At 40.4% G+C, this 22,944-nt stretch overlaps 1 protein-coding gene across 1 annotated transcript in view; it reads left to right on the top strand.

Moving 5' to 3' along the window:
* The window catches only part of RP1 (RP1 axonemal microtubule associated), a 295,779-nt gene that overhangs the window by 239,473 nt on the left and 33,362 nt on the right, over window positions 1–22,944 (top strand). Inside the window, exons 45-48 of the mRNA XM_043539623.1 lie at window positions 7,499–7,751; window positions 10,616–10,851; window positions 13,274–13,400; window positions 15,237–15,385. Of these exons, the coding sequence (XP_043395558.1) occupies window positions 7,499–7,751; window positions 10,616–10,851; window positions 13,274–13,400; window positions 15,237–15,385 (765 nt within the window). The remainder of the gene's footprint in view (window positions 1–7,498; window positions 7,752–10,615; window positions 10,852–13,273; window positions 13,401–15,236; window positions 15,386–22,944) is intronic.

The raw sequence follows: 22,944 nt of genomic DNA, 5'->3' as shown, positions 1-22,944 counted from the left end.
GCTTCTTCTGTCTGTCTAGAACCAGACTCCTCTCCTCCGCCTTCAAAATCACAGGACTGGGCCTGCACTATGAATTGCATCTTCCATGCAAACTGCATTGCAAAGCTCTTTATAGAGTTTAATAATAATTACAATGTTAAAATAAAAATGTCAGTGAGTGAGAGAAACTTCTTGAGGCAAGGGAGAAAATATGTTTTTGGCTAAGATTTGAAGGAGATGGAGAATCAATGAGATGGGAAGGCTATTCCATATTGAATTTTCCTGCAGTGGAGAAGGTTCTTGCAACAACAGTGGTTGATGATCTTACATGAAAGAAAAGAAAGGAGGCCAGTTTTAAAGCAATGAAAGAAGCAGAGAGGGGAGTTGTGAAAACAAGATCTAGAAGGTATTCTGAGGAAAGCGTCTGGTGGTGTTCTGGTTTTTTGGACAGTTTTGAATTGGATCATGAGATGGATTTGGAACAGATGGTGGTGTTTACTCAAGCGCAGCTTGTACATGTCAGAAGGCAAGCAGCAGGATTCTGTACCTACTGGAGTTTGGAGGACAAGGACCTGGGGAGATCATATGAAAAAGCACTGCAATAAAGAGGAGATGAAAGTGTAACCCACTGTTAAATGTATGTGTGTTAATGATCCCTTCTGACCTTAAAGTCTATGATTCTATGATTAGCTTCCCTGGCCCAGGCCGGGTACTGACAGGGAATGCGACATGAACACTGAATAATGGGGGACTTTAGCTACCCAGACATCTGTTTGAAAAGAAATATGGCAAAACACAAAGTGTCCAGTAAAGGTCTTGGAATTTACTGGGGACAACTTTTTGTTTGTTTATAAAGGAAGTAACCCGGGATGGGGGAGACCAGCCATTTTATATTTGTTTCTGACTATCAGGGAGAAATTGGTTGTGAATTTATTGAAGGCAGTTTGGGTGAAAGTGATCATGAAATTATATGAAATGATAGATTTCATTATTCTGAGGAAAAGGGGCATGAGACCATCAGAAATAAGGACAATGGACTTAAAAAAACAGACTTTAACAAACTCAGAGAACTGGCAGGTAAGATTCCAGGGGAAGAAAATCCAAGTGAAAGAGTTGTTCAGGAGAGCTGGGAGTTTCTCAAAAAGACAATATTAAAGGCACAACCGCAAACTATCCTGATGCTAAGAAAAGGCAAGAAGAATACTAATAGGCCAATATTGCTGCACCATGAGCTCTTTAACAACTTGAAAATCAAATAGAAATCCCACAGAAAGTGAAAACTAATTGCCAAGGTTGAGTACAAAACAATAGTGTAAGTATGAAGGGACAAAATCAGAAAAGCTAAGGAACAAAATGTGTTGCAGCTAGCAAGGGACATAAAAGGCAATAAGAAGAGGTTCTATAAATACATGAGGAGCAAGAGAAAGACGAAGGAAAGTGTAGATCCTCTACTTAGCAGGGAAGGAGAGCGAATAACCGACAACACCAAGAAAGCTGGGATGTTTAGTCCCTATTTTGCTTCAGTCTTCACTAAATATGTTATAGCCAGCTTAGATTTGTCAAGAACGAATCATGCCAAACCAACCTAACTTCTTCTTTGACAGGCTTATTGGACTAGTGAATGAAGGGAAACAGTATATGTGATATATCTTAATTTTAGTAGGACTTTTGAAATAGTCCCACATGACATTCTCATAAGCAAACTAGGGAAATGTGGTCTAGATGAAATTACTGTAAAGGGTACAAAACTGGTTGAAAGATCCTGCATTGGAGCAATTCCTGGGTGAATTTCTGCCTCCCTAAAGGCTATAAGAATTTGCAACAACATAGCCTGGAGGTGAGCCTCAACTACAAAAGAGAATTAGGTAAGTTCATGGATGATAGGTCCATCAATAGCTATTAGCCAAGATAGCCAGGGACACAACCCCATGCTCTGTGTGTCCCTAAACCTCTGATTGCCAGAAGCTAGGACTGGATGATGGGATGGATCACTTGATAATTGCCCTCTTTTGTTCTTGTCCTCTGAAGCATCTGGCACTGGCCACTGTCAGAAGACAGAATTCTGGGCTAGATGGACCATTGATCTGACCCAGGATGGCCATTCTTATGTTCTTATTTACATGTCATTGAAGAGATCAGACAAAGTGTTTTCCTTCAATTTCAAATTCAAGGGAAGGTTTTATTAGGGAGTGGGCAGTGGCAGATTTTTAAAGAACTGGGGAAGATACTAAAAGAAAAGAGGTTAATAACAATGTCTGTAACATAGGGCATGAGGCTGGAGTGAAAGGCAAACCTGACTGGATCTCGGAATTTCTACTCCACAGGAAATTCTGACATTTAGAAAAAGTTTTGGTTTTGGTTTGGAATTAAAACTAGGAGTGTTGACATTTCCTGCAGAAAGAACGTTCCAGTCATTTTAGTTTAAAAAATAAACAGTATGGGTTCAATTTTTTTTCTAAACAAAGCAGACCAGTTGACTGCTCTGGACTCCAGCTCTGGGGGACTCCCCCAGGGCTACTGTCAAGGTTCCTTCCCCACTCTGAACTCTCGGGTACAGATGTGGGAACCTGGATGAAAGACCCCCCAAAGCTTAATCTTACCAGCTTAGGTTAAAAACTTCTCCAAGGTACAAGCTTTGCCTTGTCCTTGAACAGTATGCTGCCACCACCAAGCGTTTTAAACAAAGAACAGGGAAAGAGACCATTTGGAGATGTCTTCCCCCAGAATCATAGAATATCAGCATTGGAAGGGACCTCAGGAGGTCATCTAGTCCAACCCCCTGCTCAAGGCAGGACCAGTCCCCAACTAAATCATCCCAGCCAGGGCTTTGTCAAGCCTGACCTTAAAAACATCTAAGGAAGGAGATTCCACCACCTCCCTAGGTAACGCATTCCAGTGTTTCACCACCCTCCTAGTGAAAAAGTTTTTCCTAATATCCAACCTAAACCTTCCCCACTGCAACTTGAGACCATTACTCCTTGTTCTGTCATCTGCTACCATTGAGAACAGTCTAGATCCATCCTCTTTGGAACCCCCTTTCAGGTAGTTGAAAGCAGCTATCAAATCCCCCCTCATTCTTCTCTTCCGCAGACTAAACAATCCCAGTTCCCTCAGCCTCTCCTCATAACTTATGTGTTCCAGTCCCCTAATCATTTTTGTTGCCCTCCGCTGGACGCTTTCCAATTTTTCCATATCCTTCTTATAGTGTGGGGCCCAAAACTGGACACAGTGCTCCAGATGAGGCCTCACCAATGTCGAATAGAGGGGAACAATCACGTTCCTCGATCTGCTGGCAATGCTCCTACTTATACATCCCAAAATGCCATTGGCCTTCTTGGCAACAAGGACACACTGTCAACTCATATCCAGCTTCTCGTCCACTGTAACCCCTAGGTCCTTTTCTGCAGAACTGCTGCCTAGCCATTCGGTCCCTAGTCTATAGCAGTGCATGGGATTCTTCCATCCTAAGTGCAGGGTCTGCACTTGTCCTTGTTGAACCTCATCAGATTTCTTTTGGCCCAATCCCCTAATTTGTCTAGGTCCCTCTGTATCCTATCCCTACCCTCCAGCGTATCTACCTCTCCTCCCAGTTTAGTGTCATCTGCAAACTTGCTGAGGGTGCAATCCATGCCATCCTCCAGATCATTAATGGAGATATTGAACAAAACCGGCCCCAGGATCGACCCTTGGGGCACTCCACTTGATATCGTCTGCCAACTAGACATGGAGCCATTGATCACTACCCGTTGAGCCCGACAATCTAGCTACCTTTCTATCTACCTTATAGTCCATTCATCCAGCCCATACTTCTTTAACTTGCTGGCAAGAATACTGTGGGAGACCATGTCCAAAGCTTTGCTAAAGTCAAGGAATAACATGTCCACTGCAGTCATTTTAGTTTAAAAAATATCCTCCTTCCCCCCAAGCCCTACACCCCCTTTCCTGGGGAAGGCTTGATAAGAATCCTCACCAACTGGTACAGGTGAACACAGACCCAAACCCTTGGATCTTAAGAACAATGAAAAATCAATCAGGTTCTTAAAAGAAGAATTTGAATTAAAGAAAAGGTAAAAGAATCACCTCTGTAAAATCAGGATGGTAAATACCTTACAGGGTAATCAGATTCAAAACATAGACAATCCCTCTAGGCAAAACCTTAAGTTACAAAAAGACACAAAAACAGGAATATACATTTCCTCCAGCACAGCTTATTTTACAAGCCATGAAACAAAAGAAAATCTAACGCATTTTCTAGCTAGATTACTTACTAACCTTACAGGAGTGGTAAGGATTGCATTCCTGATCTGTTCCCGGCAAAAGCATCACATAGACAGACCAAACCCTTTGTCCGCCCCCCTCCAGATTTGAAAGAATCTTGTCCCCTCATTGGCCATTTTGGTCAGGTGCCAGTGGGGTTACCTCAGCTTCTTAACCCTTTACAGGTGAAAGGATTTTGCCTCTGGCCAGGAGGGATTTTGTAGCACTGTATCGAGAAAGATGGTTACCCTTCCCTTTATTTTTATGACAGCTACCCATGGGGAGTCTCCAGGCATTGGGAAGTGTTCAGGCACTGGGGAGTCCCTACTGTGAAATGGAGACTCCAGAAGCCCCAAGAGCCCTTGCTCAAGCTGGGACTTAGCAGTGCCAAGCTCCCAGCTGTGGTGCAGAGAATCTAGAAGCCTGAAAAGCCCCATCTCAAACCATCAAGCCAGGGTTTCAGGGTTTCCAGGCCCTTCTGCATTGCCAGGAGCCTATACATTGAGAACCCCTGTTAGGTTGCCACCTCTGAAGGTCAAAAAACTAGGACATAGGGGGCGGGGGGGAAGTTAGGACTAGTAGGGCGGGGGGTGGGGCTCAGTGCTGATTGTTCTCTACACGTCCTGCATGTTCTATCATTTAAAATGGCAACACATAGAGGGGAGAGCACTGAGCCATCAATGAGCCCAGCACACCCAGGCCTGGCCTCACTTTCCCCACTGAGTCATCGATGAGTCTGCTATTCTCACCTCCCCCCATCGACCCATGCCTGAGGAGAATATCTGAGTCTCCTCCTCCCTGGCCTCCCCTCAGGCAGTGCCCTACCCCAACCACCCCACTCTGAGGTGGGACATGCTTCCTCCCACTCCCAGGCACAGACTCAGCAAACCAATGGTGACCCTTTGTGGGGGGGGGGGGGGGGGGGGGGAGGGGGAGACAAAACACAGAACTTCTAATATCTCAGGAAGATTTACAGATTTCCGAAGTCTTCCTCAAAAAAATAATAAAAGGTCAATCATGGGAAAACCTGGACAGGAGGTAATCCTGCCTGCTAGAGTTTTGTCAGAAAATTTAGTTCTAGTGACAGGGTGAAACAAAAAGAGATGAAAGGTATAAAGAGAGCAAGAAGTTTTCTGAAAGGACAGGATTATGTCAGATATGTCCTTGGAAGACATGGAATCAAGAGGAGCAGAAGGAGAAGTTACAGAAATTTTGATGGCAAACAAGAGCAATGTTAGATGGAAAGAAAGAAGGGAATTCATCTCACTTGGCTGAGTAAAGGGCAATGCTGGGCAAGCTGGGTGGGAGGAAAAAAGAATGGATTGAAAGACGCAGCAAGGATGCACCTTTGGAAATGAAGATTGAGGAACAGTCTTCTGTAAAATGCAAAGGAATTAAATGAGCTACTTGTAACAAATTCCTATTATTACTGCATGGTAAAATAAGTTAAACCAATTGAATTAAACTGCAGAAAGTAAGGCTAGTTTATATTTATGTAAGTAATTCTCTTTCTAGCTAACTGATCTCACTGGTTTAATGGGTTAAATGAGTGGGAAATTGTCATTTTGTCTAGCTAAAACTGAATCTAAATCAGGCAAACTAATTTAAATAAAATTATTTTGGTTTTCATCAATTACACTTCCAATGAAGTGTATAATACAGATCTGAATGTCTTTACACAGATTAAAAAATAAAATAACAAAAAAGAAGGATAATGACATAAGACAAAAGTATATTCTTGCTAATGCTGAGGAAGTGGGTAATTTAATGCATTATGATGATAATTCATTGATTAACAATGGGTGATTGTGACCACTGTTGTCTAATGACTATGAATTATTGTCCCAAAGAATGAAGCTAATGATAGGTCTCCCTCTGAAAAGAGTTAGCAGTGAAGGAACATGAATATGACCAGCACAGGCTAGTTTCTGTAAGTTAAGGGTAATATACACTGACAAAAAAAAATTGTCTTGAAACTGCAAAAAAATAAAATTTAAAAAGGATTTAATGCTCCCAATAAAAGTTATTTAAATGTTCGTCTCAGCTAACTCCTATTTTAGGTTTCTTATGCATTACACTAAGGGTTATAGTTTGCCATTGTATCTGTTTGGGGAAGATCAAGGATATGTCAAGACAAAAATGTCAAAAGTCCTAAAAACTCTGGTAGGAATAACAACTGAGGTTTCCTCTTTCTGAGCAAATTGCAGTGAATAATCCCCCACTCACAGGAGCATGGATTAGCTGGGCTATTATTATTTTGTTTTAAATCATCTCTCCCTTTGATGTTTTCTGGTCTTCCTGTGTTACCCTGCCTGGTGGTGCATTGGTTGGCAACAAGTAAAATTATAGCGTCTGTTTCTGCTATCCATCTGTTTTTTTAATGACACCCACACACAAGCCCATATATCCACCCTCCCACTCACGTTCTCTCACAGAACATATTCATTCTCTTGCTCACATAATTTATTCATCCCATCATGCACTTGTGCAGCTGCTATTTAGTTTTTGTTTACTGGTAGCTGTAGCAATATTTTAACAGATGTCCCTACACCTAAAGAGCACATCTCTTCTCATTTGCCTGCATGAACAGCCTTAGTTATACTTTCTGCTGTCTGTGTCGTCTTTCATTTGCACAGTCATAAAAACATCACTATTTCTGTCTGGTGGTGTTATAATGTGGCTTCTTCTCCCTTCTAGAAGCTAAGAAGACTTAGGGTCTACAAGGCTTTGAAACATTTTAAGAACAAAAGGCCTCATTTAAGATAAAGTTCTGTTTAATTGGTGCATCCTAGTACTGGCCTCTGTCACTTCCTCAGCCTCCATGGAGTTCCATTTGGGTGGTGTGGGGAGAGTTGACCTGGAGTGGGAGGGCTGGGCCAGCAACACGCCTGGGTCTTATGCAAGTAAATTAATGCTTCCCTCTTTCTCTCCAGCCAAGGGAGGAGCACACCAGAGCGAGGGTCGCTAGTGATAGATTCTCTGTTCCTCGCAACCCAGGGGATGGACTCTCTGGGTAGGGACTGGGAAAATATACGGATGCAAGGATCCAAATATTTCCTTTATAATAAGACCTCCAAATGTCAACATCAGCCTATTATGCATATCAGTCTAATTCCCCATCGTTCTGTTGTGCCAACACAAAAATGAATGATTTAATATGGAAACGAATCCATTTTACCTGGCACAACCTTGGTAAATACATTTTAATAATAACTGGTGGTATTAATTATGTGCAATTCACTGTGACTTGTTTTCCCATCAGGTTAATAGCTTCAGTGTGAGAGCCGTAGACCTCGGAATGTTAATCAAAGTGCTAGCTGAACACAAGAATATGGGTTATGGAGCTGGATGGTACCTGGACCGAATCACCATCCAAGAATCAGGCAAGAGTGACTGCCAATATGTATTCTCATGCCAGCAATGGTTAGACAGCGGAGTTGGTGACGGACGGATGGAACGAAAGTTGAGACTTCTTGGAAAAGTGAGAAATGAGAGGTTGGCAGGAAATATTCAGGGTGAGATGCAAAATCATCAAAACACATTCGGGCTTCTAATTTGATGTATTTTATGTTTTTTTTCCCCAGGATGGGTAAATTGAGACTTAATATACAGTACCACTTTATTCTGAATAGCTTCTTTTATACAAACTGTATTCCCAGCACTGTACAAAGCTGGTAAATACAGTTATAATGCTAAAAGAAAAAAATAACAGCACAAAGAGGGAGATTAAGAAGTATTTGTTTTTCAGCAAATATGTTTTCAGATTGAATTTGAAAATAGGTGTTGAGTTGATGAGGCAGAAAGAAAGTAGGTTGTGCCATATGTCGGGAAATGCAGAGCAGAAGGCTCTCGCAGCACTGTCACATGAAGAGACATGAAACATTTATTTTAGAACATAGTGTTTTTACCGTATGCGTGAATGTTTGCCATTGGCTTTGCTCTTGTTTGCGTTGCATTTTCATTTGAAAGGTACGTCTGTGGTACCAATTCTCAATGGTATTTATCTTAGGGGTCAGTGGAACCCAGAATTCTATTCAGAATTTGAAATGAACAGAAGACGAAACTTCAGAAAGAATTTGGACACTGAAAACGTTTTAAGCCTTTAACCCTTTGTCACTGTACCTGGCTCTCTCCCATAATCTCTTTTGGAAGGGAGTAAAATATTGATCAGGGTCCATTTATGGCATCTGAACCACAAATGACAGACATGACTCCATGCCCAGACCTAACCAATCTGAACATTAGAAATTGCATTCAAAAACTGCAATATTTTAATAGAACTTAGGTTACTTTATACACATGCTATGACCTATGGATGTTCCATTTTATGCTCTGAGTATTTTGTGTACATTAGCTGTGTTTGTTATAGGCACAGAGAAGCAAAATGTACATCCTTCAGTCTGAGCTGCATGCTTTTGGTACAGTAGGCAGATTTCTGTCATAATTTAAGGGAACACTGGAACATCAGAGAAATGTTGCTGCAGATTTCAGTGGGAATTTTGAGTGTGTAAGGCTACCCATTTGGTTTGAAAAGTAATTACTATTCCTTTTCAATATCTTGGAAACATGAGTGTAGGACCAGCAGTTACAAACACTGACCTCCTAAACCTCAGTGAATTCATCAATACATAGTTGCCATTTTTAACATAAGAAGGACCTGCCTTCTTATGTTGTTACAGAGTGTAACATTATCCCCCCAAATCCAGATTGAGAATTACCAATAGTTCCCAAAGTCCATGACGAGTAACATTCAGTATTTTAATAACCATAAGGTCTAAAAACAATATTCCATGTGCCAGTGGAGATGTAGGAAATTTTCATTCACTTTTCATTGCTATCTTTGGTTTAATTTATTTGTAGCTTTGATAAAGTTGGCTGTGTCAGCCTTCAAATCACAACATCTTAATTTATAGAAAAGTTACTTTGGATAATTTTAAGAATGTGGTAAAGCTAATTTTCTCTTTCACTGGAGTCTGTACATTTGAACTCATGGGAGCCGATCCTCGGGTGGTATAACTAATCTAGCTCCATTTATGTCTATGTACAAAAATAGATATAGTCATAGCTCCATTGATGTTAATAGAACTATGATAAATTACACCAGCTCAGGATTTATCCTATTGTGTTAAGGCTGCCTAGTCTGGCTTTCAGGGAAATTCTGAGAATAAAAACAGGAAGTCATTGACTGAATTATTTTCAGCAAAGTATCTTTTATTTTACAATAAAAATGATTTTAAATGGTTCAGTCCATACTCTCGCTCACTGGGCATATAAAGAGCCAAATTAAAAAAGTAATTGAATCATACTCAGTAGTGGGCCAGCCCAGGTGACCAAAAAGCTCTTCAAAAGTCAAGTTTATTTTCATAGAAATCATGGCCATGACAAACATACAGCCTTAAGCCCTGATCCATCAATGCACTCGGCCAGCATGTGGTGTCCCATTGATGTCAGTGGGACTCCCCATAGGGATGCAATTTGGGGGCTTAATTACAAAAATTAAACAAGTTAATTCAAACCAAATGGTGGTGTCTCATATTAGAGTAAAATTTTATTGTTAACTTTGAACCTATGATGTCTCATCCTGCATTCCCTCTGCACCCAAAACTGATGTTGATTTCAGTGGGAGTTTTGAGTGTGAAAGGCTACCCCTTTGGTTTGAAAAGTAATTACTATTCCTTTTCAATATCCAGTGAAATCTTCCAGTTCTTTTATATCTCTTGTTTCAGCTACTGCTTTGAGTGTTTTCTGTGGCCTCAATTCAGGAAAGTACATGCTCAAGTCCATCACTATTTAGGACAGTACTTATGCTTAACTTTATGTTACGCACATGCTTATATGCTGTCCTGAATACAGATGATTTCCTGAATAGGGGCCATAATTAGGAGTCTCAATATGAACAACACATCTGTTAAAATCTGATCAATGTAACTGCTGAACCCAAAAGACCATGATTTCTTCAAATTGGAGAGTAACTAATATGACCACCTTGTGGAAGAAGGACTTGATGTCCTGTGGTGACCTAAATAAAAATGTCAAATGTGGAGTCAGGGGTGTTTCTCAGTGGCCTCTGGTGAATGAATATACCTACCAAATTTCAAGAGTCTAGTTTAAGTGGGTACTTGAACAGTTGAAATTCAGTGAAAAAGATTGATAATTGGTATCCTCTGGTAGAAAGGTCAAAGCTCTAATCTAGGATTTCTGTGTGTACTCAGTGGATGATAATGAATGAGTTTAACAAATTTCTAGATTCTGGTTCAATGAGAAAATGAAAGTCAATTGTTAGTCGTTCACTCACTCACCGTGCTACAAGCATCTGTACTATATTGGATATTAAGTGCAGTTAATGAATTAATTATTTTTTACTGATTTGTTTCACTAGGGACTTGGGATGTCATTGTTACAACTAGTGATGCTTCAAGCATGAGCCCTAAAATGTCTTTAACTATTTGTGGTGAAAAAGGTACAAGTATTCCAGTCTTATTTCCCAAAGGATCCCTTAAAAAGCCTGAGATCTGTCAGACATCAGTGGAACTAGATAAGAAATTCACCTCTATATGCAAAGTTCGCTTGGAAATAGAAGATGCCAGAAATGGAGAGATCTGGCATTGTCATGAGGTAAAAACCACTAAAAAGCAAGCTCAGATCTTTTTATTTTATTTTATTTTATTTTATTTTATTTTAAAGTTCTCTTCTTTTCATAAGCCACAGTTATTTCCAGAAGCAGCTTCCAGTTACGTTCAAAATTACATAACATTTCTTATTTACAAAGTAAGTAGATCTGCTAACAGTGTTGGTGCAGTGATTTCACAATGTGCTCAAAACATTTTTTATTCGAATATGTTTGAACAACAAAAATTCTGTAAACTTATGTTGGAGTTCTAGAGGGCAGCTAACAGAGGTGCCGTAGTCTATAGCTTTTCCCGTGCTATCTTTTCATAACTATTGCCACTGGCATAAATGGCAGTGTTTACATAATTCCAAATTGGCTATTACATGTTATGGACCTATGATCCAAGACCACTAATGAAGTGAGACACTGGAAATGCCTTTTGACAAAAATATCTACCATTAAAGTTGGCATCTTAGAAAAAGAAATGAATAGCAAAAGTGACATTCTTTCCTCTGATGTCTAAGATGCTGAAGCTAAAACCTCACATCACATCAAAATTGCTGTGGCACTACACTGCACAGAAAAAATCCTTATCAACTCTAGCTGGCACAATAAAAGGAAGGGTATAAGAAAGAATCCCCCCACTTTCAGTTTTCATTATACCTTAATCCATTAATATTTGTGTTTCATTTTCATAACAAAATTAAGTGGGAAAATGTTAGTTCTCAGTCTAAATATGCGAAGTTACGCTGCAGGATGAAGCACCTGACATTTATCTGCTCCGCCAGTTGTTAATTTCATCTTCTTTTCCAAATGAAATATTCATCTAGTAAGTCTGTTGATAAAGTTATAACTGCCTTTGGAAGATTGTGAAACATGGTGGATCACAATGGAAATTTGTGCATTGAGGATAGAAACTTGGTAATTACAAACAGTGATAGCCATTAGCATGCTTTACTTCATTAAGTCATGGCAGTGACTCAAAGCTCAGTTAGAAGAAGATCGCTACCATTTATGTGGATAATGAGAATATCCATAGTCACATTCGGTAGGATTAAAAATACAAAGAGCATAAGCAGAATGCTAGCTGTCTGGGATTAGAAAGAGTTTCCCTTCCATTAGGGGTGGATTTTGCCCTCATAGACCCATTGCAGGAATTCTTGGATCTTCATGTGAGGCATCTAGTACTGGCTACTGTGAGAGGCAGGATACTAGTCTAGTTTGACCACTGATCTGATCCAGTATGATAGTTCCTGTGTTCCTATTGCTATTTATTTAAATGATACAATAGTGGACTTCACAGTCTAGGGGTTTTGCCCTCACAATACAGGGAAATGTCAGGAGCTTCATTCTGCTGTTTATCATTAGGACTGAGAATTAAAATTGTTGTAATTAAAAGCACTGAAAAATAATTTTGTTTATGTTTTTTGAATAAACTATCTCACATCACTCTAGTACAATATCCAGTACATGAAATAACTATAATAGATTACTCATTTCTGGAGAACATATTAGCCAAAATAAAAGAACAGTTTTTTATTCTTCCCACTTCTTGAAGAAGGAAAGCACAGTAAGTGAGGTCTGACTTCCAAGAAACTTTGCAGACATACAGACATTAGTATGAAAGAGAGAATTCTCTTTAGTTTAACTCTATACCAGAGCCTACATTTCATTTTTTAATCTTTTCAATGTTTCTATCACATCATGGAAAATATAGGAGCCCTTTGAAGGCCTACATAATGATGCCACATACCTATGATTTTTGCTAACCAAAGACATTGAGCTTAGTGGGAGAAGTATTTGGCCATTTTTTTTCAAAGGTAGTGAGATAGATAATATAGAAATGAAAGATTAGACCATTTTTTTCATCTCCTAGTCAAAACAGGATTACTCTGTATATTTTCAAGTGCTTTTTCCAGTCTAGCTTTAAATGACTCAGTGGAACTTCTGTTACTTACCATGGGTGGCTATTCCACAATCTCATAACCCTCATTGTTAAGGATTGTTTCTAAAATTCAGTCTACAGTTTTCTTTGTTCACTATCATCCCTTTATTTCATTTATACAATAATTCACAGAGATTTAATACACTAATTAACAAATATTCTTAAGATCATGTGATTCAGATGGTACTGATGTGCTAGATTTCTACATTTTCATTTTTTCCCAGAACTCCCTTAAATAGGTTTGTTTGTTTTTTTCAACTATAGTTTTGACAGGATCTTAATGACTTTCTAATAGGCTACCTTTCCTTCTTCCGCCTTGTTAAAGACCAGTTTCAAAAGGCCAGTTTAGAATAATAGTATTCATCTTTTTCTCTAATCAGTATCATGGCTCTTTAAGTTACAGATTATCTGTCTATCACAGTTTACATGAGAACCCCAGAACACAGATACTGAGATTGGCTTATGTTCTTTTTTATGTGCAGGTGAAACTTCAACATAGAAAAAGTAAAGAAATTCTAGAATTTCCATTTCTTTGGAACTTTACAGATGCTGAAGGATGCACAGTAGCTGAACTTCCAGTTCTCCGAGCTGGTTTTCATTTTTCAACAGGTTTGTTACTTGACAAAAACACTAAAGATTTGCTCAAGGGTCAGGGTTGAGATTTTCAAAGCAATGCAAGCTATTTCATCGTACATCTTCCATTCATTTTAATGGGTTAAGGTAACTAAATCCTCTGCACTGCTTTGAAACTCAGTCCATTTATTTAGTTGTGCATTTTGCTTTCCAAGTATGATTAATTCCATTTTCTAATACAAAGAAGTGCAGAACCTGAGCACTGAGAAGATTAAAAATCTTGTGAGTAGCACTCATTTGAGTTAATTTTTATCTTGACAATATTACTTTGTTTCCCTTCCCAAACAACAAAGGAAATTCCAAGGGAAATTACTCTTGGTGCTGCAATTTTAGATAAGGAGAAGTTATATAGTACCTCACAGAAGATGCATATATGCTTGTGCTCCTAGGAATTTAAGCCTTCCTCATTTATGATACAATTACCAAGTTTCCCCAGAAACTTTCTGCTGTGATTTGTGCCTCTCTCACCTCAAGACTAGATTTTTGTAATATGCTTTGCTTTGAGCCTAAACCCCCATTCATTAACAGAAGCTAGTGCAGAAAATGGTATCTTAAGTAGGTACCCGGACTTAAGGACATTACCTCAATGCTCCTTCAGCTGCATTGACTTCCTGTATTTCCTGGGTGGAGCTTAAGGTATTAGTTATAACTATCAGACCTAAATGGTCTGTGACCTTCCTGCTTGAGAGATCATCTTTCTCCATCAGCCCTATAGCCATACTTAATATCAGTGAAGGCATTCATCCAGAGCACCCTTGATATAAAATTGAGGAAGCTATTGACAGGACATTCTCTATGAGGGCCACTTGACTTTGAAATTCTTTCCCCCAAACTCTTGCTCCAAAGTAGCACAAATGTGTTGACTTTCGGGGAATGCAGCACAGCTCTTCTTTTGGTGAGAGGGACATTGCTTGAGTGGTAATGTTACGCAGGAAGTGATGTTTTTTCCATAATTTTGATCCCTTTGTGTTACATGGGGTCTTATTGGCTCCTGCTATCAGTGTAGTGGTTGCTTCTGGTTTTGTCTTTGGGCCGGATCCTCAGCCCTTACCGAATGCCTTTTGCATTGCTCTAGTGACACAAAAAAGAGCACTTAAAGCTACATTAACCAAGACAACCAAAGATTCCTCAGTTGAAGGGGAATGAGGGGGAGTTGGTTAGAAGTAGAGGAATGGGACAGAAACATACAATGGTCCTCCAGATCCTCGGCTGTCAACACATTCCCTAAGGGATTACTGAAAATGGTACAATTTAAAGCAGCCCTGGGGGTGCTCTGGTTTATGCAGGGGTGCATTTTGACCAGTGGCCAAGGTTCAAAGGAAGTGTAAAGGTTTGCTCCTCTCTCACTCCCTAAACTGTGCTAAGTATGGATTCAGCAAAGCTCAGAATGGAGCCTTTTATGTTTAGTTGTGGTTCTGAATAATTATTAAGGTCACCTAGAGTTTAGGATGGATGTTTTGTATGTTTGTTATGCTTGTAAATAAATAAATTAATTAAATAAATCAAAAGCTTGTTTTTCCCAGGGATGTTGTCTTTGCTATTTTAGAGTGATCAGTATTGATCTGTTTATTACTTTTTACTCTCATTCTCTTTTTCCAACTCAAAAATTGTTTTGATTGTTAATTTTAATTACATTGGGTTTTTATTTTCATTACAGTGTAGTGTTATAAGTGATACCATTCTTAGATCACTTAGATCAGTTTGGCCAGGAATGCTCCAGAAATAAAAATATAATCATAATATATTAAATTAAATGTATTTCTTAAATGTCCAAGCTTCAAAACTTCTTTCTTTCCCTCCCCCCTCAAACAGTAAAAGAGTATGTTCTGTACATTACTACGGCAGCATCCCTGGAGTCAGGAACAGATGCAGATGTGTATGTCACTCTGCGAGGGCTCTTGGGAGACACAGGAAGAAGAAAATTGACAAGGAAAGGAGAGGATCTTTTCACCAAGGGAAAGGTGTGGTTATCATTTCTAAAGGATATATTGCTCTTCTAGAGCCTGATCCAATTCTGATTGACTTGATTGAGAGTTGGACAGGGCTTCTGGTTTCTAGCCTGTGATGTCTTGTGGCTTTTAAAATATGTGGGCGCAGGCACGCACAGATATAAATATTACACACAATAGAACTCCATTAAAAACATTATTAAGATTGCAAAGTCAAGCGCTCAAAAATTAGCAAATACCAGAATTAAGGTTACCTGTGCAACCTTAATTTGGCTGCTTGTGCATATACATTATGATACAGACTTTAATTACATGCCAGTCAATCTCATGAATATTTGCTGACAGCAGAGGAATGGTGAGACTCAGAAATCACATGTTCCACTCCAGGCTATGGAAGGAAACATGCTTTTGGGGTCAAGACCCTTCTGCCCCATTCCTGGCCAAGTGGGCACAGACGCTTTTTTCCATTCCCTGTAAGTGTGACCCCTTCTACCCCATCCCCTCTAACCTGTCCCTTTCCAATCCTGTCTCTTTCCCGTCCTTTGCTCCTCATCCCAGTTCCATTATCCTCACCTACCTGGTCTCAGTCTCCATGCCTCAGACTTTTCATCCCAGTCTCTTTGCCCAGTAAGTCCTAGTCTCACTCTACGCACTCACTGCACAAGTCCTAGTCTGCTACCTTCATTCCTTGTGCCCATTCTCATTGTCCAGCCAGTTGCAGCCCCCCTTCTGCCTCCTCATCAAATCTGCCTTTCTCCCCAACTCTAACCTCCAGTCACCTCCTCCCACATCTTCATTCCCCATTCCCACTGGTGCTCCCAGTCCCAATTTCCCTTCCTGAGTTTCTCATCCAATCTCGATGTCATCATCCTCCAGTTCCATGTCCCAATCTCTTTGCCCAGCCAGTCCCAGTTCCCCCCAGCATCCTGGTCCTCATCAGATAAGTCTGTCCTCCCCTCACCTCTTCCCTACAGCCTCTTAGTTATCAGTGCCAGTCTTCCTTCCCTAATTCCAGCTACACTCTCCTTGCTCAGCCAGTCCCAGCCTCATTCTCTGTCCCAACTCCAGTCCCAGGTTCCCTCTCCCCGCCACCAGCCTTCAGTCCCATTCTCCCCCAACAGGTTTCTTGTACCAACCTATTCCCCTCACCCATTCCCCACTGGTCCAGTTCGTGTCCCCTCTGCATTCAAATCAGGCAGCTTTCTCCTCCAGGCTACCTGGGCTCAGCAAGGGGGTGGGGGGAAGCGGGGAAGGGCATTGAGAGCACAGGGGAGACAGTCTCCCAGCTCTCTGTTCAGTTACTTGGACCAGACCTGGATCCAACACTGCCCATAACAGCCCAGAGTTCCAGTTGCAGGGAAAGTCCTGGGGTGTATGTGTATCTGATGGAATCTTTGGGGGAATTTAGCTACTTTTATCTAAGTCTATGCTGAGCATGTACAAACTGTGATTTGAAACTCTGTATCCTCCCCCTATTCCTTGTCAGTCAGTGATGACCACCAGAGTTGTTTATATTGTCTTGGGGAGGCACCATGTCATGGCTGGGTGTGATATTTGCTGCTCTTTCCCTAGCCATACCCATAAGGTGAGAGAACTTTGACTTAGAAAACACCTCATGAGAAGGCCATGAAGCCTCAGACAGACCCAGGCCAAGGGACTGCTTCCCCCATACATAGGCCTGAATTGACATGGAGTGCACCTCCCGTCACAAGGTCTGACTCTGTTGCAGGGGAATCCATATCCACAGGACCCCCATCCCTATCAGGGTCTTTTCGGGAAGGCAGAGAATGCTCACACAAACATCAGAGCAGGCTTCCCTCTCAGTCTTCTTCAAAGACATCCAACACAACTCTGCCTGAATTGAGCAAATCTGTTCATTCAACCCTTAAACACTTAGTCCCGGGGCCATGACTTTAACACCCATAAATTCAGGGCTTTACCAGTATTGGACCCCATACCAGTAACACCATCTCCACCAGTAACATCCAAGTAAAAAAATTGGGATCCATCAGTTCTGGCATGATCAGAAGTTTCTACCACTGATGGTACCATTGCTGTCTTGCACTCCAGCCACGCAGAGCCTTCCTCCTCTGACCCCGTCAGCAGGAATGGATAGGACTCCAGGGAGGTCAGAAATTTATACTACATTGGAGGATGTCTTTGCTCTTCCTGAGCTTTTAATAAAATCCTATCCCCTCTTCCATCTGCCAGTCACGTTCTTCTGTAAAAGGTATGCATGGGTTAAAGAGCTTGCTTATGCACACTGTGACGGGTTCAGTCACAGAGATCCCCTTGGGACTGTCACCTGATGTGCTGAAATTACCTCTGATCCCATTTTCCTTGCTAGCCTGGGACTTTCAGAACCCTGTCTTGTTCAGCCAGACACACTAGCCTGCTGCAACACAGACCCAGCATCCAGTCCATGCCCCCAAAGCTGCAGACTTAATTGAAAACAGCTCAGAAGGTTACCTATCTCCAGCACCCAGACACCCAGTTCCCAATGGGATCCAAACCCCAAATAAATTAGTTTTACTCTATATAAAACTTATACAAGGTAAATTCATAAATTGTCCACCCTCTATAACACTGATAGAGAGATATGCACAGCTGTTTGCTCTCCCAGGTATTAATCACCTACTCTGAGTTTATTAATAAACAAAAGTGATTTTATTAAGTATAGAAAGTAGGATTTAAGTGGTTTCAAGAACTAACAGACAGAACAAATTAAGTCACCAAGCAAAATAAAGCAAAAACACGCAAGTCTAAGCCTAATACATTAAAAAACTGATTACAGGTACTATCTCACCCACAGAGATGTTCCAATAAGCTTCTTTCACAGACTAGACTCCATCCTAGTATGGGCCCAATCCTTTCCCCGGTACAGTCCTTGTTAGTTCCAGCAGACATCTTAGGTGGTAAGCAGGGGTTTTCTCATGATTGGCAGCCTCCTTTGTCCTGCTCCACCCCCTTTTATAGCTTTGGCACAAGGCAGGAATCTTTTGTTTCTTTGGGTCCCCACCCCTCCTTCTAAATGGAAAAGTACCAGCTTTAAGATGGATTCCAATATCATGTGACATGGTCATATGTCACTGTAAGACACCTAGTCTCCATTCTTCCTGGGTGGGCCCACACGTACACAGGAAGGCTTGCAGGTAAATAGACCATTTACAACCAATTGTCTTAGTCAATGGGATCCATCAAGATTCTAAACCACCATTAATGGCCCACACTTTACATAATTTCAGTAGGACCTCAGAGTTATACTTCGTATTTCTAGCTTCAGATACAAGAATGATACATGCATACAAATAGAAGGGACATATTCAGTAGTTTATAACCTTTGTTATGATACCTTGCAAGAGACCTTTTGCATAAAGCATATTTCATTTATACTCATAAGCATATTTCCGTAAAACATATGGAGTGCAATGTCACACACACCATGATCTGTTCATCATCAGATCCTTTTGTGTTCTCCGAAGTATGGCTGAGGTTCATTTAAATAAGTTGTTTTTACACACAGGGCCATCTAGTGGCTGAACAGTATAATACAGGTTATCATTTCATTACATCTCCCCCTTTCAGTTCTACATTCCCACCATTTACAATATTTACACTATAATGCTGTCTTTGAAGTTCAGTACATATCAGTCTGTTAGGTTCTGTAATGGCTTTCTAATGACACAACCTGAATCCATAACAACTTGATCAGCTAGCTGTCCATTAGTTGCAATGACTAGCCACAGTCGGTTTGGAATCAGTGAGTCATCGTTGTCTTGTTCTGCATCTGCCATCTGCAGAGTTTGCTCTGTTGATAGTTCTTTCTGAGCAGCAAACTATAGATGTGGACATTTTCGGTTGAACTCTCAACTATTGGTCTCAATCACAAGTCTTTTCCAAAATTGGAACAGTAGTTGTGCTGATTATATCCAGTAGCTGCTATTGGTGTTGATCTGTAACTCAGAGGAGCAAGGAAGGGATCTTTCTACTATAAGATTTTCTTGGCCGTCTGTACTGTCTCTGATCCTCTCCGTTCATTGAGGGTAATGTGGGCTGCTACTGTATGATCAAAATAATATTTCATTCACAATAACTGAAATTCTCCTACAATGAATTGTGGTCCATTGTCTATCACTAGTTGTGCTGGAAATCCAAAGTGTGAAAAAGTGCACTTCAATTTCTTCATAACATTGCAATATTTTATGTCTTTTCAAATACATTATTTCTATGTTCCTGGAAAAATAGTCCACAACGACGAGGTAATGATATCTTCTGAATTCACATAAATCTGCAACTTGTCTCTTCCAAGGTCTGTCTGGTAGGGATGTTGTTATTAAAGGTTCTTTGTGTTGCTCTGTTAGTTTTGCAACATTCACATTCAGATACTTTATTCTTTAAGTCCTTGCTTATGCCCAGTCACCACACTGACTGGTTTGCCCATTCACAGGATTTAGTTAATCCTTGATATCCTTCATTGATGAGGTTTAGGATTTCTCCTCTCATTTTGTTTGGAATTATGATGGAATTGCCTTTAATCATTAGTCCATTTGACTTGCATAATTGTCCACGCACCTCAAAGTTGTCTCTTGTCCTTTCCTTAGTGTCCTTTAGATAGTTGGGTCATCTGGCCCTAATATAAATTAGACCACCTTGAAGTTGCATTTCTGTCAGGGCTGCTTCTTGTAGCTGATATAATCTTTTTCTGATACAGGTCTGTGACACATGTCTTTATGTCATCTTTGAGCTCACGGGTAATTGAGTGTGATGCTGGGCTCCATGACAAAGTGTCTGCTTCAACCAGATTTTTTCCAGGACCATATTTAGCAAGTGTGTTAAATCGCATTAGCCTTAGAAATAGACATTGGCATCTCAGTGGTGCTTGATCCAGGTCTTGTCTGTTGATGAGGGTTACAAGTGGTTTATGGTCTGTTACCAGTGTAAATGAATCCAGTCCACACAGATATCTGTAGAAGTTCATCAAATGCCCATACACTTGCCAGGTACTCCTTCTCAATCTAAGCATATCATTTTTCTGCATCTGTGAGTGTGCAAGAGCAAAATGCAACAGGCTTCCACTCAGAACCATGTTGTTGTAACAATACAACACTTGGCCAGAGCTGCTTACATCCTCATAGACCATTATGGGTTGTTCACATCACAGTACTTGAGAACTGTGTTATACCAATAAAAACAAAAACCAGCACGATCTTATTAAAGGGAAAAAGGCAAAATACCACATTTATTGTGAATACAGAAAGAATCATAGTAAGCAGTTAGTTATAGCTATAACATTCCATTCAATCTCATATTTATTCACACATTCATTCATACACACACACAGGTTCTGCAAGGTAGTTATCATAGTTACCAGCCTTAGAGTTGCTTATGCCAAGCCACTGGCCAGGTGGCCTGGACATGAGGAGGGAGCAGGGCCTTGTCAGATGCTCATCTGATGCTCCTGGAAGTTGGTTTGCAGAATCAGACCCCAAAGTTCTCACTTTCTAGAGTCCATTTTTATAGGAATTTCTTCCTATGCTAATCTATGGGAATTGCTTCATCATGCTGTTGCTGAATCAATCAGCAGATAGCACATTCCTGATGGCTCTGTGCTGCTAGATGTTATCTTGTTCTTTGGTTCTCCCATCCTTGAGGCTGTTGGGTGGATTCCAGTCTGCCCTCCGAGGGTCCTCTGGTTATTTCCACTTGACGCCTTCTTCAGCCGATGGACACTGGATTCTTAGGCTGGCACCTCCCTGATCATTCAGTTATTATCCACACCAAGCATCCATCCACATACATCCTCTATCTCTATTTTAATCACAATTGTTAACAAAGCAAGATGAATACAACAAAAAGGCGGGGAGTCTCTGGGTGCTGTTTCTGTTGTTACAGAGTATTGTTTTGAGTCTCTCTCTGTGTGAGTAGTTGTTATTACAAAGAATTGCTTTAAGAACAGACTCTGTCTTAGAATGTACTAACGCAATTAGCAGCTTGCAAGTTTAACACATAGAGGGAGAGAAACAGTACCAAAAACCAAGAGATCTCTTAATTAGTAATACCCTGGAATTTAAACTATGGGGAATCAAACTCATTTGTGATTTTAATACAGAACTTCTTTAATATGATCCGACAACTGGAGCTGTTGAGATAATTTCCTTTGCCCTTTTGAAGGCAATTTCTTGATTTGGCCTCCATAGCCAAGATGTGTTGGACTTTAACAGTTCAGTCAATGGTTTTGTCACTGTAGAAAGGCCTTGTAGGTGTCTATCAAAGTAATTTACCATCTGCCGTATGTATCACAGTTCTGGTGCATTCGTTTGGTGCATTCAATTCTCAAATTTCTTGTACTTTCTCAGTGCTAGAACTGATTCCATGTTTTTTATCGTCTGATGCAAAAAACTCATTTTTCCTTGTTTATCTTCAGTCCAGACTGACTAATTAGGCTTAGGACTTCGCTGAAAAATTTGTTGTGTTCTTACATCAAAGATCCAGATATCAGAATATTGTCAGTAAAAACTACAACTCCATTTGTGTTCATTAACAGTTCTGCCATCTTTCTTTGGAAATTTTCAGATGCATTGGTAATCCCAAAAGGTAATCTTTGAAAGCAAAATCTCCCAAAGGGTGTGATAAATGTAGTCAGTTTAGCACTTCCTTTGGCAAAAGGAATTTGCCAGAATCTGCTCAAGGCATCCAGCTTGCAGAATACTGTAGCTTCCTTCACTTTGGGGAGGAATTAATCCAATGTTGAGAGGATATATTTTTCTCTCACAGTTGCTTCATTGTCTTTTAAGATCCACACAGATTCATATTTTTCCATTTTTCTTTATAACCAGTACCACACCATGCTGTTGGCTCAGAGATTTTTTCTATTGTGCCAATCTGCTCCATTCTCTTTAACTGAGCTACCACTTTGTGAACTAATGGGATAGGAATCTTGAGAGGTGTGTATACACTATATGATTTAGCATTGTTTCTTAAGGTTATTTGTACTGGAGCTCCTTTCAAAAGCCCAGTATCACCAAATATCCCATCCAGTTCTTCTGCCTATCTCACTAGGCCCATCATGATTGTCACACTGCGGCTGAGAACGCTGTTGGTCTGTGGTCATTTGATCACATACACTCTGAATGCATAGCTTTTGTCTTAGTAGGTTGTTCCTGTGGTGAACTGGCTGTGTCAGGTGACTTCAGCTCTGGGGCAGGAGGTGGGGTTGAAGGTGATTTCAAGTCCCGTTTTAGATTACTCTGATGTCCCCCCCGAGTCAATTTTAAATTCAATAGTCTTACCATGAATATTCAGTTTCACGCTCCAAGCAGGTTCTGCATCATCACAAGTGATAGTCTCTAAGGTGCCACAAGTACTCCTTTTCTTTTTATCCCAGAAACAGTGGCTCTTGATTGTGTATAATATGAGTCAACTCCCTGACTGCTTTGGTTCAGCAAACAGCTGCAAAATGTCCATATTTCATGCATATATTACATGATGTGCCTCTGGCTGGACATGCATCATCTCTTTGGGATATGTTCCACACTTTGTGCATGTAGGCTGGAATTTGGCCCTTTTGAACT

The sequence above is a fragment of the Chelonia mydas genome, chromosome 2 (assembly GCF_015237465.2).
Source record: "Chelonia mydas isolate rCheMyd1 chromosome 2, rCheMyd1.pri.v2, whole genome shotgun sequence".
In the NCBI taxonomy this organism is placed as follows: Eukaryota; Metazoa; Chordata; order Testudines; family Cheloniidae; genus Chelonia; species Chelonia mydas.
The sequence above is the reverse complement of the archived record's forward strand: the minus strand, read 5'-3'. Positions and strand labels throughout refer to the sequence as shown.